At 40.3% G+C, this 19,554-nt stretch overlaps 1 protein-coding gene across 7 annotated transcripts in view; it reads left to right on the top strand.

Moving 5' to 3' along the window:
• LOC131675470 (AP-3 complex subunit mu-1) overlaps positions 1–12,974 on the top strand; it is a 391,927-nt gene extending 378,953 nt beyond the window's left edge. For all 7 annotated transcript variants that reach the window (XM_058954461.1, XM_058954457.1, XM_058954455.1 and 4 more), the window contains one exon: positions 12,707–12,974. In XM_058954461.1, the coding sequence (XP_058810444.1) occupies positions 12,707–12,841 (135 nt within the window). In that variant the 3' untranslated portion in view covers positions 12,842–12,974. The remainder of the gene's footprint in view (positions 1–12,706) is intronic.
• The last annotated feature ends 6,580 nt before the right edge of the window (positions 12,975–19,554 follow it).

Genomic DNA, 19,554 nt, shown 5'->3' with positions numbered 1-19,554 from the left:
TTATTACGGTAAATTAAGCTGACATTTCTATATTTATTTTGAGAGCATTATGAATTGAAAGATATTTTGGTATTTGTAGTTGTAATAATTTATTTGCTACTTTTAAGAATGACTTTATATCTCTATGTTCTTGATTGGCTATGAATGCAGTAATGATACGTTTTTCAAATGCTGAATTTATTTCACGCCAAATAACTCCGTCCCCTTCAATTAGGTTTGGAATGACTTGTAATGAATTAACATTTCCTCCGACTTTTATGGAATTATTTAAATTAATTTCGATTGAATTGAAACGAGTAGCGCGTGTTTGACATCTCTGTCGTATTGCTGTACTTAAGTTAGGCCGTAACATATATTCTTCAAGAGAATGCAAAGCGGTAATTATTATATTTTTCCATCTAATAAAATCATCCTTACTAGCGTCTGAGTTGTAATAGGCTTTCCATAAATCGCGTACTGTATTTTCAAAATAAGAAATAGAAGACATTGTAATGAAAATGCACGTGGGATAACTAGTAATACTACTACTACTACTAGTACTACTACTACTACTACTACTACTACTGCTTGTCACTGCTAAGAAAGCTAGTGAAGCGGGCTGTCTCGAAAAACTGCGCTCTTTTCCAATCGAGCACGGCTTTTAAGCACTATGGTGGCGCTGAAAGCAGCGGTTTCGGCGCTGTAGGTTGAAGAAGGAGTAGTCAGACGAAAGGTAGGAGGTGGGTGGGCGGGTGGATAGGTGGTGGCTGCGCCTAGCAAGCTAGAGACACTACCCCCTCTCCGAGAGCCCACACTCAGCTAGCATAAGCTTACTAAGCGCCCTACTATAGAAGGAGAGCGAGAGAGAGAGAGAGAACGGCATCCGCACTATACGGTGTACGTGCCTAGCAAGCTAGAGACGCTACCCCCTCTTCGAGGGTCCACACTCAGCCAGCATAAGCATATAGTTTACCAAACATTCCTCCGACTTCTACAGCATCCTACCTTAACAACCGCTGTAGGTGGGTGGGTGGGTGAAGCGTCCTACTATCGAAGGAGAGCGGGGGGGGGGGGCACTGGCCCCCTCGAAGGGGCCCACTGGCACGCGGGAGGTGTCGAACGAACATCAAATGCAACACTCAGCATGGGGTCTCACCTTATCGCGATTAAAAGGTGTCACTATCGCGACACCTTCATCGGGCGGCCTCTTTGTGTCCCAGAATATACACATATCCCTTATACATTGGCGGCGCGCGCGAGGTGTCAAACCAACATCAAATGCCTTTTAGACACTCACCATGGGGTCTGACCATAAATTAAAAGGTGTCACTACATTCACACCTTCATCGGGCGGCTCCTTTGTGTCCCAGAACATACACGTATTCTTATACATTGGCGGCATCCTTTGTCGGCTCCTTTGTGTCCCAGAACATACATTGCTTATCTACTAGCCTATGACCAGCAGCAAAGAGGCGAGCTTAGACCTAATCCAAAGTACCAGTAACAGAATAATGCAAATAATTTAAACTCGGATGGGGCTAGCCCAGCAGCGAATGGAACGGGCCCCTGTCAGACGTGCCGCCAGAACCAAGACAAAATTCAACATCAACAACCGAAGGCGAAGACGATGTTGGCCGACATCCAGGAAGAATCAACGTCCGAAAAACCGGGAGTTCCTCCGGCAAAAGTGATGACGATACTAAGGAATCCGCAATCGTTAATGATCCAGTCATCGCAGTTGCCTTAAATTGGGGACTTGGCACAGGAAATAATCAGATCTATGCGCCAACAAGAGTAAGGTTTCGCATACCAGAGACCTGTAAAAAGTGGACCGTGTTCATGGTTGATAATGGATCAGCCGTGAACTTAATTAAGTTCAGTGCACTAAATTGGACTACGAGGTTTGATCCGAGGTAGGTCACTACCTTGAGCGGTATTACGGCACACACCGTTCCGACCATAGGTACGGCAATATTAACCATTAATGGAAAATCCGCAAAATTCCACATAGTATGGAACAATTTTCCTATTGAAGAGGATGGAATGTTAGGCAGAGATTATTTGATCGACACTGATGCAGTGATTTTGTATTATCATAACAGCTTAATGGTGAATAGTGATTTAATGAACCCGATACCGTTCTTACTGAATGATGTTCCCATTGACTGACTACAAGATGATCTGATACAAACAATGAGTATTAGAGCTCGTGAGGATGAAATGTCGGATATTGAAACTGTATTGGACCTAGATAGAGGAATAGAACGACTGGCTTTTAAGGAAAGCCCGACTAATAAGATTATGGATAGCAAAAAGAGATCGGCGGTTAGTACGGTATGATATACATTAGCACCAAGGACTCGTCAAGTTATACAGATTAATTTGCTGAAGAGTACGCTCGCATAAGGGTATCTACTTAGAATAAATGTGGGCGACGAAAAAGTGTTTCTTGGGGAAGGCATAGTCATTAATGATCATGAGACCTGCAAGATTAAGGCTATCAATACCCATGAGAGAGAAGTAAAGTGGACCCAAAGAAAATTATTCCTTTTGAATATTACAAATCGGAATTCTCTAGTGGCACGAATTCAGATCAGAAAGGTAGCCTTCAGGGGCCACGGACTATGGATCAACCTGAGAAACGGCGTAATCAATTATTGCAATTGATTAGAACAGGACACCTTAACTTGCATGAACTCAAGAGTATTAAACGCTTATTGAAGAAATATCCGAATGTATTTTTACTCCCTGGAGAACCTTTACCATGTACTAACTTGATAGAACATGAAATACACTTAGAGAAGAGAGTACCAGTTAATACCAAACAGTATAGGCATCCTCCTGTACACCGAGAATTTATATCGGAGCAAATTAAAAAACGCTTAAGGGAAGGGATAATAGAAGAATCTAACTCACCTTATAACTCGCCGCTCTGGATTGTCCCTAAAAGCCCGGCGAGTGATGGCACACCAAGGTGGAGGTTGGTCATCGACTTTAGAAAATTAAATAAAAAGACTATTAGTGATGCCTACCCTTTACCTAATATTGCTGATATTCTAGATCAGTTGGGAGGTTCGATGTATTTCTCGACGTTTGACTTAATCAGTGGATTTTAACAAATTCCCTTAAGAGTTGAGGACAGGGAGAATACGGCATTTTCAACTTTTGATGGACATTTTCATTATATCAGAATGCCGGAAGGACTAATGAACGCGCCAGCGACCTTTCAACGAATGATGAATGCGTTGCTGCGAGGACTGTTGAACGTAGAAATGTTAGTGTATTTGGATGACGTGAGAGTTTACGCTAAGAATTTACACGAACATGAAGTTAAAGTAGGGAAATTGTTTGAAACACTTACCGACGCAGGATTAGTCTTACAACCGGACAAGGTAAATTTCCTACGTCGAGAAATAAAATTCTTGGGACACATTGTTAGTGCGCAAGGAGTTCAGCCGGACCCTATTGATTGAAGCCGTAAAGAAATTTCCAACGCCCAATGGAGTGAAAAGTGTCAGATTTTTTCTTGAACTATCCGGATATTACCGTCGGTTTATCCAGGACTACTCGAAGATAGCCAAGCCTCTCAGTGATTTAACGAAAAAAGACCAAGCATATAACTGGGGACCGCCACAGGAAGAGGCTTTCGAAAAGCTGAAGCGGATGCTTTGTGAGGCTCCTATCCTAGCTTTTCCTGATTTTGAGAAGACCTTTACCTTAACCACAGATGCTTCGGATTACGCAATATGAGTGGTTTTATCACAAGAAGTGGATGGTCATGAAAGGCCTGTAACATATCTTTCAAGGTTGTTGAATAAAGCGGAAAGAAACTATACTACCACGGAAAAGGAGTGTGTTGCAGTTTTATACGCAATGAATCAGTTTAGACCTTATCTCTTATGCAAGAAATTTACCCTGATTGCTGATCATGAACCTTTAAACTTTCTGCATAATCGCAAGGACCCAGGACAAAGGCTAATGAGGTGGATGTTTAAATTCACAGACTACCAATATACATTCAAATACAAATCCGGAAAATTAAATTGCAACGCAGATGCACTCTCAAGGAACCCGATTAACTTGCAAGAGTATTTAGACGAAAAGGTTCAGAAAGAAAAGGAACTGAATGAAAATATCCCGAAGATTCAGGTAATGATGCTAAAGCGTAAGACTGAAGGAAAAGAAAGAGATGAGAAAGAGAAAGTAGAGCCACGGGAATCGATTGGTAAACGAAAGAGGTCTCATACTATCTCGAATGAACCAAGGACGAAAGGAAGGTCTGTTTAGGCCAAGACGAATAAAGAGAAACCAAATTTAGATCACAGTACCATTGCTGAAAGAACTCAAAGCAAGAAGTCTGTGATAACCGCAGGAAAAACTCTCCGGCCACCGAATGAACCCAGACCCGGCACATCTAAACTTAAATTGGAGGTTGAAAAAGGGGCCAAATTAGACAAGGATAAACCCTTACCCAAGAGGCTAAAAGCGTTACGAAAAACTACATCGGATACGGCAATAGATGATTCCGGAATGAAAACTGGTGAATCGGACAAGGAAACCTCGCCTAAAGTTACAGAGCGAGAAGGAGTAACGTCGACTGATGAATCTGCTATTGAAGTTACCGTGAAGGAGGTCGATAGCAACGAGTTCGTTAAAGTTTCGTCTTTTGGACAATATCTGCCGAGTGGACGACACAAACGGGTACAGAATATTTTAGATCTATTGGAACGGAAAAACATTAGCGCCAGTGTTTCAGATTCTTATAGCGAGGTCTGATTGAAACAGGCAAGCTCCCCTCCGGGACCCTTGTTATCCTCAACTAGGATGGAGGATAAAGATCCGAAAAATGTCCAAGACAGTACGGATGACAGACCCCTGATAGAAGATCCGCGACATAGTGGGCTGAGAAAAGAAACCGAAACGGAAGGGGACAACTCAAGCGATGAAGTTGAGAGTGATAAATCGGAATTTACTGAACGAATAGAGCTAGAAGTTAGTGGACCTCAAACCAGCGGGAACTCTGGAGAAGACGATGAATTATCAGAAAATGAAAGTAGAGTACTAAAAGAAAGTAAAGTACTAAAAGATGCGAAGAACGAGCCCCGGCACAGAGGACTAGTTTATCGGCAAACGAAGTGTGGGAATCGGCAGAAAAATTCGAAGCTAGTTTGCGAAGACATAAAAGTTTAGATAATGAATCGTACTATTGGGACGACATGGGCCTTGCGCGAGACAACCGAACCATAGAAATACCTTCTCATTTCTCAGATGGAGACGACCCCCCCCCCCAAGAACTACAAGAGACACTATGGAGGCTTGACTCATATGATGAAATAAATGATTCTGATGAGGTAATGGCGAATAGGATAAAAAAGCTAGTGAAAGATTCGCAAAAATTAATGGAAACTCACCTAGAACACGACAGTGGCTCGGACACAGATCGCCCGGATGAAGATCAAAATCAACGTCTCTCGGATAGGACTAAGGAAGAAAGTCCCGAAAGAATTAAGGAAGCTGAAGAAACCTTAAGGCAGCCACGATATCGAGAGATATCAGTAACCCCAACTATTAAGACAGGAATACCGGGAGCCAGAAGTATTCCTATGGTTAAAGGACCTCGACTTATGGTAAGATTCGAAGGGCTTGAGGGTATACCCGAAGAGTCAAATCCTAGAAACAAGAGCCCTGTGGAATTACACTTTGCAAAAACACCCGTAGATGATGAATTATTCTTCCTGTTACCGCCGACAGGACCAATTAACCAATATCGAAGAACGGAAGACTATAAGAACCCAAGCTCAAGCAGCGAAACCGGGAGCGGAAATTCTTCAATAGGACCTGCAAAATATATCTTACAAAATAATATAAGCACGAGCCGACAATGTTTAACCTATCGACGAGATAACATTGTACATTTTATATCACGAGACTGTAATGATCAAACTGCTATCTCGAAATTATTAAGTGAAATTGGGGCTACAGATCTACGCAATATGAAATCTTTGAAACCTAAGGTTGGACAAATACTAACAACTAAATATAAAAACCATAAAATTTTCTCTGTAGTTATAAAAGACAGATATAATGACTCCATTACTATAGAGGCTATAAAAGTCGGACTTACAAATTGGAAGAAGATACTGATTAAAAGAAATATAGTAAGTTTCCGGATTGCTAGACGAGGGGACTATACTGATGACCTTGGACCTGGATTACTAACAGAAATATTAATAAGAATTTTTGAGAAGAGTCCTATAAAAGTAATTGTTTGTTATGGGAACATGGTTCTCCCACCGGCAAACCAGCTGACGGAAATAATTAAAACACTACATGACAGCCTAGTAGGTGGCCATAAGGGTATTAACCAGACGTATCAAAAATATCGAGCAAGATATTATTGTCCAGGACTACGAAAGGACATCTTAAATTACGTACGGAAATGTCCGAGTTGTCTTGAGAAGAAAATTGATCGTCACAAGACTAAGGAACCGATGCTGATTACGCACACACCAATCGAGGCGTTCGACAAGGTATCGATAGACACCGTAGGATAATTACGAACCACTCCTAGTAGAAACTCTCACCTGCTGACCATGCAATGCAATCTGACCAAATACTTAATTGTAGTGCCAATAAAGGACCTTAGAGCAACCACTACCGCTGACGCGTTAACCAGACACTTAATATGCCAATTCGGTGCCCCTAGAGCAATATTGTCAGATCGCGGGACAAGCTTTCTTTCGGAGATTGTAGAATCACTATTACACTTATTCAAAATTCATCATTTAACAACTTCCGGATATAGACCTCAGACTAATGGGTCTCTTGAGAGAAGCCATGCACCATTAATCGATTTCTTACGGATATATTCGGAAAACCTAAAAGCCAATATGATAAACACGCTAGACCCTTTAAAGGGAAAGTCGGTGATTACGCCTGGATATTAAACGAACCTCGGGTATTAAAAGCCGATAGTAAAATAATAGTTATTATAAAAAATCCCTAAAAATCGTCGAAATCTTAAATCATAAAAACGTTTTATTGGAATTACCCAATGGAAAAACAATACGGAAGCATATGGATAAACTTCAACTTCAGGCGTAGCTTTATAAATTCAATTACTCACTTATCTTATCTGTTCTATATGCTTCGTCTATACTATTTACTTTTTTCTGTTCTTTCAAGTACTATTTCTTTTAATATACTTCCTTTCATTTAATATGTATCTAATCTTACTTTCCTTTCTCTCCGTATTCGCCGCGTCTATTATGGACCCCCAAGCTTTTTCTATAGAAAAATTAGACAACAACCCAGGAATTTACTACGAAAGAATAGATCCAATGAGAATAAAGAGGGCAGATTGAAAAATATACATATCCATCGACTTAAATTTGTTCCTGGCGAAGACCACTGCTATAATTGACCTACAGTCACTACTACAAAATTGTACTGGGCATCTCAATGAGGAAACTTGCGGTAATATAATCGGCAAGGATCACATTGATCTGCATACAATCGTTCTTGAACAAAAATCTATATCGTCTGCACTCAGTATTGGTACCGCAATCACAAAGCTCAACTGGAAAATCTGCATATATTAGACACGAATACCCGTACTTGGCATTAAGTTCGGATCAAAAACAGTATATACAGATGGACCACCATTCATTGCAAAGTTGTGTGCGAACACACTATACCTTTATATGTCTGGTAGGAGGACCTGTTTTAGATGCTAATCTAAATAATAAATGCGAACTAGGACTGCTATTACAACCATCCAGGCATGAACTATACCATTGTGACATAGTTCTGAGAATACAACGAATTACCAGTTGGAATTCTATATCAACGGATGGGTCATGGATATACTCAGCCAACCAACAAGATACAGTCCGAATTGTCTGCCCAAATCAAGTGAACAAAAAAACCGAAATACAAGGGGTGGGAATATTAAGAATTACCCCGGGGTGCATCGGTTATACCAAGGATGTGACTTTGTTTACGGAAGTGGGCAAAGACAATACAAATGGTTACGTATATCAACCAAACTTAACCCTTAACCTAACGAATCTTTACCCGACACTAACCTACTTATCTGAAACAGATATTAAATTGGAAGAATGGACCCCACTAGCTGAAACCTGGACCAGCCAAGAAAAAACATTAAGCGACATCATGGAAAAGACGCAAATGATAAGAAATCATAAAAAAAAATCACAACAACGCAATCAGGACTGATTTATGAAAGATTCAGTATTAATATCCTAATCATAATAATTATCAGTATAATTTATAAATGTTGCATCGTACGCACAAAAGCGTTAAATAATACCATAATACACGAATCACCTCACGTCCATACACTGGATCTTCGACACAGATCAATTCTTCATAGCCTCGGACTGATTACGAATAAGCAAACGGCCGGATGCCTGAAGAACGATCTAAGAAATAAACTCAAATTGAAACCCTTCACATTCAACCCTCGAAGAAACCGAAACCCTCCGCCACTATACCCAACCCAATCCGTTGATAAAATCTTAAAATTCTTCAGGTTTACAAATCCAGACAGCAGAGTCTGTATGAATTTTTTTTTTAATCAATAAATTATTGATCATTCGTTTCAGTACCCAATATCGTCATGAGTGAAATGTCCGACCACTTGATAATAGACCCGACTTGCATCAAGATACGGTGCTTAAAGCATAAGCCGCTGAGCGAACTCCTGACACGATAAGAGTGTATCGAACCCATAGAGGAGTTTCATTCACTACAAAATCTCACAAACAACAGTACAAGAATTATTCTCTGCAAATTTACTAGAATTAAATATGCAGTTGAAACAAGAAAAATAAAAAACTGGAACATAAGTGAGATAAATCGTGCCCGTATTGGAAAACCGAAACCGTTACGAACAAACGATTCTAGACCCACGGAGAAAACCCGACTATTTTGTCGACTTCCCTGGATAATTGAAGAGAGTTATAGGGAAATCTCATTTTTCCAAAACTTCGTACAATTCGGACCCTTAGTGTATCATAAAGTGGTGCGAGGTAACAAAGGAGCCCTTGCTATAGGCTACGCTCAGTATTACATAACTGCTGATGCCGCAACAGCCTTAAAAGAATGCTGATATAAGGAAAAGAAGATGGGACCACAGTGATGAAACTAGGCACCACTGGCTTTGCGACGAATGGATAAACGCATCAATCTATGAGGAACACGATACCACCTGCAAATGGCAGCACCAAAATAAACTCAGGAAGGAAAAATGAAAAAACAATACCCTAAATCAGAAGTGAGAAGAGTGTATAAGGTGAATTCTACCGAAACAAGCCGACCTAACATAGGATTAGACAAAAATGGACCCTCTACAGATCTTGTTACGCTCACGGAAATTAAATTAATGGACCCTACTCCTATACCACGGGTAACCTTACAAAAAGCCCGACGAATTGACCTAACGGAAGAAGACGTGATAACAGGAATTGACCCTGAAGATAGAAGATACTTCGAATCAGCTGTATAAATTATAAGTCATAGGATAAAAAAAAATTATTGAACCATTCAATTATATTATTATTTTATTTGACGGACCCATAACTGTTTAATCTTTGACCTATTCCTTTACTCTTGTTTATGTCTAGTCTTAAATCTTTGTACTTTTTCTCTCCTCTCGACCACGCAACTAACCATATTTTTACCTTAGGATGGAAGAAATGAACGGAATTCACCTCCGAGCTGTGGCACCAGTAGATGACTCCTCCACTGCAATTCGAGTCAAATTTGATGACCCTCAACAAGAAGCTGCGGTCATCAAATTATTTAGTACTGTGGGGACCATACGCTCTGCCCCAACGATAGCAGACCCATCCTCCTCACATTATGGAGAAATCATTATTGAATTTCTTCTTGAGGATGATTACCTTGCGGCAGTATTAAGATTCTTCCCGTGTACCGTAGGGGAATGGTCACCTTACACTTCAAATGAGCACTCTTCGGAAGACGAAGATGAGGAAACAACGAACCCAATTGGGTTCACGCCACGATCGACTACACCAGTCTATGCGAAGGAGGATGACGCCGACCGACGATTACATTACCTTATACCGCACCGCGATGAACAGGGTAATCCATGGCCAGAACAGTGGGTCCATGACGACTTCATGCAATTTGGACCAGTAGATTATATTAAAACATGGCAAAGCTTTTGCGGGCCTATGGGAGTAATCAAATACATATTTAGTTGGAGTGTCACTTCAGCATTAAGAAACTTAAATAAACGTTATAAGGCGAAACATTCGCCACCTCGACATCTCACAGCCAAACTCCGGACAGGGCCATGTACGTTTATCATGGTGCCTGCAGACACTATGTTACCAAGACAGAATTAGAAGCACATAGGACCATTTGCCAATACTAAAACAGGAATGTGCTGAGAACGCACTGGTTCTGTGGAAGGGCAGTGTACCTTTCCGATTGGGATCAACATTTGCAAGACTGTAATCTAGAGACCTACGATTACAACGGGTCCCCCTTTGATAGTATAAACAAGTTGACCTTGTTTTTGCAAACTCCCTCAGCCAAACCAAAGGACCAAATTTTGTTACTCCAGGATCAAATTTCCTGTCTACAAGACTTAGAGGGGCTAGATCTAACAACCGGACAGGATAACCGCCAACTTGCGTAGCGCAAATAAAGATTGGACCAAATTAACGAGCTTTTGCCTCCTTCTATTAACTATTTTGCTTGTATATCAATAAAGAGGACCATTTATATTATTTTACTATTATTATTTATCATTATTATGTATATTATTATTTTCTTCTTGTACTACCCTAGTTGGACCCAAAACGTTACCGAGGACGGCAACGATTCTAAGCGGGGAGGGATGTTACGTGACGTTCCATTATGTTATAATTATATTTTATGATTAAGATTTCGCTCTCGAGAATTCCGTTCGGACATAGTAATAAAACACTATAGCTAGCAGTATTCGTGTGCGCGACTCGGTCGGAATGAGCGGCAGAGGCTGATTCACTCTGCTGCAGCATGTTGCGACAGCATGCTGCAGTCAGCGTGCTTAGCTAGGTAATACGAGCCGATACGAGAAGCGTAAACGTCTAAAGCTTATGTACGAGAGAGAGACGGAATTCGAGGGACAAAGAATATATAATAAACCGGCGAAAACAACCATGAGATATTAGTCAGTCAGGACTGAGCGCTAGAACAACTAGGCCGCAATATTTTCGCATTACAGAGTTCATCTCGCCGATTGAAATCTAAATTTAGTTTGATTCGTCCGAGTTATCCGGTATTATTCCTTTACTTAATTAAAAGTTGAGTTCAGTTTGAGTGTTAGTAAAAGCCAAAGAAACACAGCAACCGTACAGCAAACTTGTTCACGCCGCTAGGACCAAGAAAAAAATATAAATTAATCCACAGTATTCATTAGACATATACGAATATACGTGCACATTGGACGGACCTTACAATCTATTTAGAGAGAAATAGATAGGAGAAAGGACCGGAAAATTGAAAATAATATATAAAGGACCGATTGTCAATAACTTTATTTAAAAAATAAGTGAGTACCATATTCTTTATTGATAATAGACAACGCGAGGCGAAGAACACGCGTCTATATATATATATCTCTCTCTTTTTAATTTTCGCTCTATCATTTATTCATGTACTTAAGCTTTATAAAATAAATTTTATAAGTACTATTAAACGCGCTTGAGTATATCCATATGCTTCCCTGTTATTGCTTATTATATATATAACCGATTACGGATAAATATATACGAATACGTCCGATCGAATATCTCACGATCGCGGTATCGGGAGTTCGGATTCAAATCTACGAAGACTTTGTTATTGACGCGCGAACGGGACGGAGTGCCCGAGAGCCTGATTGCCGCCCGAGTCAAAGGCCGCTCGGCTGTTGAAAGGCCTTCGTACGGGACAAACTCGCCTCGCGCGACTTGTCACCCATCAGTCATAAAAACAAATAAATGCATGAACGTAGATCAGATAACTGTTATCAAAAATTGACTATTTCACTTTTCAAATCAAACTGTAATGACTGAAAATGCTAGCTGAATAAACATAGAAGAAAATCACGTAATTATCGATAAACATGTAAACTTTGACGTCCTACTATCATTGAGCTTATTTTCGGATTTTCTGAGGACTACCGCAAAGTGCTAGTTAATGTAAAACATGAATTAATTATCATCAGATAAGGTATTAACATTAACCCAATTATCATATAACAATATGAGTCAGTGATGGGAATGTATGAAAACTTGACATAAAACGTCCCGAATAGCTTATGTTATACGTAGTTGCATCAAATATGTATCGAATTCATCTGCTTGATTTTTTCAGAAAGGAAAGGAACATTTCAATTAGTTTTCGCAGTTGAGTTTACATGAATATTTAATGCTATCCATGAATAATAACGACGTCTGGTCGAACAAAACTATAAATAAATTTAAAAAACCATCAACGACTTTAACATCAGCAATGTCGACACCTAGCTTTAAGAGATAGAAAAATTATCTTATGGAAATTGAGGTAGACTAATAAGCCAAAGTTTCAAAATAAATAAATAATTGATTTGTTTAGTTACTGTTATGGTGTATAAATAATGTGCTATATATCAATAATATTATTATTTATTGTTAGTAGATATAAAATAAATAAACAATATGTGTTACAGGTATATTTTTCTATTAGCCAACTTGCAATATCTGGAATTAAAGTCAATCGATTAGATATGTATGGAGAAAAATATAAACCATTCAAAGGAGTGAAATACGTAACAAAAGCTGGAAAATTCCACATACGAATGTAAACATCACGATGGGATAAATAGCAATGTTTATATCCAATGATTTCTGTTATATTATATATCCTTATATAATATCCTCGCTATAATTATTTTCAACATAACTATTAGATATTAATCGACAAAATATATTTTATACATGCAGTAAAATATTTATTTGTTTTATGATGTACTAATTTATAAAACGCATCAATTCCTTATACTATTTAATAGAGCACGAATCATATTAGTTTGATTTGTTCAGATATTTTTATAGAGGGCTTTTAACTGTAACAAGTTGTTTAAAAGCGTACATTGCTATACGTCGTCAGTTCTGTTTCTCTAGGTTACAGCAGTTGGGTTAAATCGCATATATATCGTATATTTAGATGTACATTCACCAGTATTGGTTTTTTGTTTTAAACACAGCAGCTTTACGATGGAAGAGGCAATCGAATGCACGATATGGGGAAGACGAAAAGAATAAGAGAATACGAAAGTATAGAGGGAGGTAGAGAGAGTGAGAGAGAGAGAGAGGTAGCGAGAAAGAGAAAGAAAGAGATAGGCCAATCATTCAAGACATTTCAGGTCAATATTTTTAACTAAAATCCGATTACAAATTCATATTCATTGGTATTATTAGATAAAAACGTATTTACTTCCAACTTTTACTTTTCAATACATGATTTTCAAACAATGTTTGAATTTACCGAAACAGTTTTAGAGTTGAGCTTATACCTCAATAAAGAAAGTTGTAGATAATTGGATTACCTTTAGAATAAGCGATTGATATTAAATTCTATTTTGCCGAGAGAAAAGTGTAAAAACTAGAAAGGAAGACAACAAGGTAGTATTCCTGAATTCATTAGACAATGTCTTTTTTTATGACTATAAGCTGGCCTTTAGGGATTCAATGGTATATCATATATAAAATGTTAGCACAATGTGTTCTTATAGATCATTAATTTACGAGATATGGTATTTCGAAAATAACCTTTTCTTCATACTATTTTACGAAATCTTGCTCAGCCCTTATTTAAAGTTTGAAGAGATTTAAAAAATACATTTCATGTACTACCGTACTTCCATTTACTTCGAAGCATTATATTATATTTAAATCGGTAGAAAATCTAATTGAAAGTCAAGTAAAATCCTATTGCGCTTGAAAACAAGCGTGTAGTGAACAAACTCATAAGTGGGAAGGATAAATATATACAAAATAAGTCATTTTAACTGTCTATCAGAATTTCTCGAAATTAAAAAACATTAGAAAAAATGTAATCGGCATAATTTGAAAAGAAGCTAAGGGAGTCACCCTATGATACCAATGATCTCAACCTTCAAGTCTATTTTCAAGATTATTTCAATGCCAAACCTTTTTAAATGGAAATATTTTTTTAACTGAGGATTTGAAAAGAGTGATAAAGGGTACTGTTAGTATAGTTAAAATGCCCCTTCCCGGGATTGGGAAACTAAGTTTATAGACATATTTTACATGTAAAATCAATACGTTTCCTAGACACCCCCCCTAAGTCACTATACGGCCAAAAAACGATGTTTTTCAAGAATATTTTTTTAATCTGAAACTGTACATGATCCGCATCCCGAGTCGTATAGAACCCTGACGCCGCGTTGGTATCTTACCAGGCTGATCCGTTCGGGTTCGCCTGTCCTTCACCAGTGTTGGCGTCAATCGGTCCTCTCCGCGGCGGCTGCTCCGTACGCAGAGGCGCCTGCCTTTGAGGAGCCTCTCGAGGCTCACCAGTGGTCGGTCTCGTGGGCTCCGGGGTACTTCCTGGTACCCCCGGGTCGTAGTGGCACGTGTACGTGGACTGAAAGTCCACGGTTCTCCTGGGCCGCTCCTGTACGGCACTTTGTCGATTTGTGGGGTCCGTGCTCCTTAATTGCTGGACCTCCACCTGAAGGGCGGTCACCTGGTCGCTCTACCGCGCGCATACCTGATCGTGCCTCTCCAGCATCTCAAGTATGCGGTTGATCCCGACACGGTTGCGCTCGATTTCTTCCTTCAACCGCTCGGTCACGCACCGTTCCTCCTCCTCTTCTTGAAGGTGAAGCTCTTCATTCTCGAAACGACGGGCTCTTCGCCTATTCGGCGATCCGGTGGAACCCTCACGTTCACTACTAACCCCTTCCTGGGGCCCACTGGCTACGCCGGTCTCAGGCTCCTCGACGGGCTTTCGCTCATCGAGGTTGTCGAAGACCGCGAGAGTCCGCGTCAGATTCGCCTCGACCGTCTCATCGCTGTATAGCAGCATGAGTGGGTGGGTGACGAGATCCTCGGCATCCGCTGCCTCGAGCTCTTGGCGTCTGGTCTCGAGCCATCTCTCTCGGCTTCTTCTCCTGCGTTGCGCCGCGTCCCTGTCCAACGCAGCTCCTTGAAAGTCTTGGTCGATGTACTCGCCCAATAGCCAATATGCCAGCCGGACTGCTTGCATCAGCTTGGAACCATCTGTGCGCAACTCCAGCTGCGTCAGGTACCTGTCAAGCTGTGTAGAAGGCAGTTCCGATGCCCATCGGGTTATCGCATCGGCGGTATCGTCCATACCGCCTACACACGGGCGCAGGTGACGGTTGAGGTTACTTTACCTATTCGACCACTACCGTCTCGTATCGGCCAAGGCGTGAGCGGGTTGTTGCAACTTTTACTGGCAACTACTTTAATACGCCTTAAATTACAAGGCAGCAACCCACGAGGCTCGTGGGTATGTGCAGGTGCCGCGTAAACAAAGGAAGTAAGAACTTCCACTCGCGGTTACCTACCTATAGGTGGAGACTAACTGTTTGCTAGCTCCACTGGGTTAGTTAAATTAACCCCGCACACACCCGAATTGCGTGCTCTGCACTTATTGTCGCTCTGTGACTAGCACCCACTTGAAATTACTCTACGGTGTGGATAACCACTCAAATGAAAACAAATTTGTCACCTCTTTTTTTTTTTTCTTTAGAGCGACACAGGACATCTCTTCGACCCCTAGTGTTAGTATGCTCTCGGCTTACAAAAGCAATCGCTATTAGGTCGGAGAGACGTCTTTTCCCCACTGCAGAGCACGTGCCGAACGAGCCACGTATTCTTTACCCGCTCACACCTTAGCACGCATGCGCGCAAACGTCTCTCTCTCCCGGGCGTCACTCACTTTTTACGTGCAAACCAAATCCCCTTGTGTGAGTGCTAAAAACTGTTGGGCGCCATGTAACAGGCTACCGTTCAGCCGCAAATTCCGGGCAATTGTAGTTATCAATACGGCCAACCGGTGCTCTGTTAGCTGTATGCTTCGAGCACACTAACTCACCTTGCTCCGGTGTACGCGTGCGCCGAGTCCTCTCAGCGATCTAACTTAGATGTGCGAACTTTCCGAAAGAGGAGCTGATGCGCTGGCTTGCCAGCGCTCCGTCGGCCACTGCAAACAACTCGGTCGACGAACAGCTCCTTCTATGGCTTTCGCGATCCGTGTTGGATTACCGGCGCGTTCGAATCAAAATGAAAACATAAACACCGACACCGGACAAAGGGGAGACGAAATAATAAGATCGTCTCTTATTGATATCTGACCACTTTATTGGACGAAACTAATTCTGTACAAGGGACGATTTGCCGAGAGTCTGAACGCACGCTGTATCGACACAATAATTCGAATGGGGAGAGAGAGAGTAGATTTCGAAGGACGTCGCGAACTAGTCGCACGCACGCTACCTAAAAACTCACCGCGCACGCTGCGCGGGATGGCACGCAAAACATATTACAAAGTGCAGCGCACTTACCGCTGATCTGATGAGGATACGGTGGCCAACCGTATCCACTTACGCCGATGACGAACTGCCTTTGCAACCGCCCTTCGCTGCTGTTGTTGCGTTGCGCGTGGGAGCAACTGAGGTTGTAGTCGCTGCTGCCGATGCTGCACACGTTATGCAGTGTGCGCACTCGTCACTCCACTCGTAGCACAAAGTATCTATCAAATATCCCAATTGGTCACTCGGCACGGCTTTACACGTTGTTAGACTCAAGGAGAAAAAACTACGCTGTCGCCAATCTGAAGAACACAGCCATACTGGCTCGCTACCTCTCCCCTCCCGGTCATTGCCCCTAACGCGCCCTCTCTCTCTCTCTAACCTAAGCCGATCACGGCTATTACACTTAGCCACGCTCGACAGTCTACGCGAGGCGTAACGATTTTCGGCAATCGTTGCATATTATATTATTATTATTATATTATTGGACGTATTTAGAAATCTCAATTATTATTAGTTAAATACACTTTTCTGATTATAAACATTTACAATAACAATGTATCGTAATTTTTGATGTTAATTTTTGAGTGAAAATACGAAATACAGCTCTAATCTTCGTCGCTATCTTCATCAGTGACAGGAACCACACTATTGACATCAAACGAATTGGTTAGTTGTTCTGCTTGTTTTCGGATGCGTTATAAGTATCGGGCATATGCCAAGTAATAAATTATAGGTGCAATATGAGAACAATACTCAACTATCCTGTTGCTATTATCACAGTTACAACAGTATTTTGTTATACCTTTTATACCATAAGTGTTAGGCTTGTAATGCTCGTAGGACTTGTATGTGTTGCTATTGATGTGTCTTGATTTTACTTCAAATCTGATAATTTCATGTTCTTCTTTAGAATACTTATGGTCTAAATATTCACGATCGCCCAACATTTCCGGTAAGTAACATACAGCTTGCGATAATTGATATGTGTCAGAAGAGAGTATTTGTAATTCTTTAGAGTTAGTTCTGAAAAGTTTTGCAAATCGTTCAATGACACTATACTGAAAGGAGTAGTTTTCCTATTCCAGTTATTCTCTTCAACAAATTCTGCCACAGTATTTTTGACATTATTCATTTCAGAAATTCTGTCAATGATCAAATCAATTTTTCCGATATCAGACGTTTACCGAATAAATTAATAAGAAAACATGCGATTCAAGTAGTAGAGCAATGTATATTCCAGCACATCTGCGGGGGGTCTCCGGTGTGTTGAAACATACGTATGTTCCAGCACACCTGCGGGGGGGGTTCGTAACCCTTTGGTCCCCCTGGCTTAACCCTTTCATGTTAATAATAATTGTTATTGTTAACAATTATTATTAACAATATTCGTGAGGGTCCCTGGTTTAACCCTTTGATTCCCTGACTTAACCCTTCCATGTTAATTATTATTAATGTTAATAATTGTTTATAATTTTTTGAGGAAGGTTTCTAGGGCTCCTAGTCCCTAGGGACCCTATACCTAGTGCTTTCTGTCTAATTAAATTTAAAAGTATTTTTTTTAAAGTTATAAATATATATTAATGACAATTTTCTTGCTACATTGAAAATGAAACGAATAGAAAATAGCAACGATTTTTGAAAAATAATGAACAGATAGACCGGAGAATCGAATTGGAGTCCTCTGGGTTGGCAGGCTAGTACTCTACCACTAGAGCTAATGCCACATGTACCTTAGAGGATGCATATTGTGTATATTAGCTACACGCGCATACATTTAGTATAGGGCCTGAGCGTGTGGAGGAGGGGGGAGCGCATGCTGTCTATAGTTCTAACTTGAGGATGCGTTCTCTCTCTCTCTCTCTCTCTCTCTCCCTCTCTCTTTCTCTCCTACGCTCTGACTCAGCGTGGACCACGGTGTGCAAAGGAGGAGGGGAGCTCATGCTGACTATAGTTCTGGCCTGATAGGGATGCGCTACTTTAGTAGTAGTAAACGTGTGCTCTCTCTGTCTAGCTCTGACTTAGCGTGGACCACAGAGCGAGGAGGAGGGGAGCGCATGAGTAGCTATGCTTACTACTTACCCTCTTATCTTAAGTTGATTATGTCTATCATAAATCTAGATCACAGCTGGTTTGAGGATGATCAAACAAACTCATTAGCGCGGACGCGTGACCATCTGCGTATAATGGGTTTATTGCGGATGACCATAAAGTCACCGGCATGTCGCTCAAGATTTATGAAGTTTTTTAGAAAGTGGCAAACTTTCTAGCCCACATGGGGAGGGAAAGGACACACCAAACGTCCTATCTCACTCAAAGAATGTCTACGTTTGTCTGTAGCGTTACGTATATTATAGAACAATCGTACCTGATAATAGTGTGATCGTTCGGTAGGATTTTCGTTAGTCAATCTTAAGGGAAACTTCAAGCTGTTCACAGTAAAGTGGTGATCCTTTATTATTATTTAAAAATTTAGTAAGTTTTTTTATATTTTTATAAATTTATTTAATAAAAAATAAAAATGGATAATATTATAAGAGCGTGTCAATTTTAGAAAATGTAAGTACAATTTTTAAATAATTTAAAAATATTTTAAATAAATGTTAGAATGTTTTTCAATAATAATGTTATTACTCAATTAAGTTACCAATCACACCGTTCAGACCGTAGCAAGATAGCCGTTATACCGGGTGTTCCAGACCATCCGTACAGCCATTTTAAAATCGAAAATTCGTGTTTTTGTGAAAAATGTTTCAGATGGAAGTTGTTTACGACAAAGGGGGCCATCTATCTCTATAATTAGTTTTGACCTTGAACATCGTTTTCAAAGTCATTTGAAGGTCGAATTGTTTTTTTTAAATGGGAACCCCTATTTTTCACATCGGATTCGAAAAGAGCGCGAAATTATATGTCCACAAAGATATTTTTTAATTTTTTTTTCATAACCTTGAGAAGGTCGATTTAAGGTCAAATGCTTGAAAAACTGCCTAAAA

Source organism: Phymastichus coffea, unplaced genomic scaffold, assembly GCF_024137745.1.
Source record: "Phymastichus coffea isolate CEN01 unplaced genomic scaffold, Cenicafe_Pcof_1.1 PCOF00022, whole genome shotgun sequence".
In the NCBI taxonomy this organism is placed as follows: domain Eukaryota; kingdom Metazoa; phylum Arthropoda; class Insecta; order Hymenoptera; family Eulophidae; genus Phymastichus; species Phymastichus coffea.
This window is presented reverse-complemented; position numbering and strand designations above follow the sequence as displayed.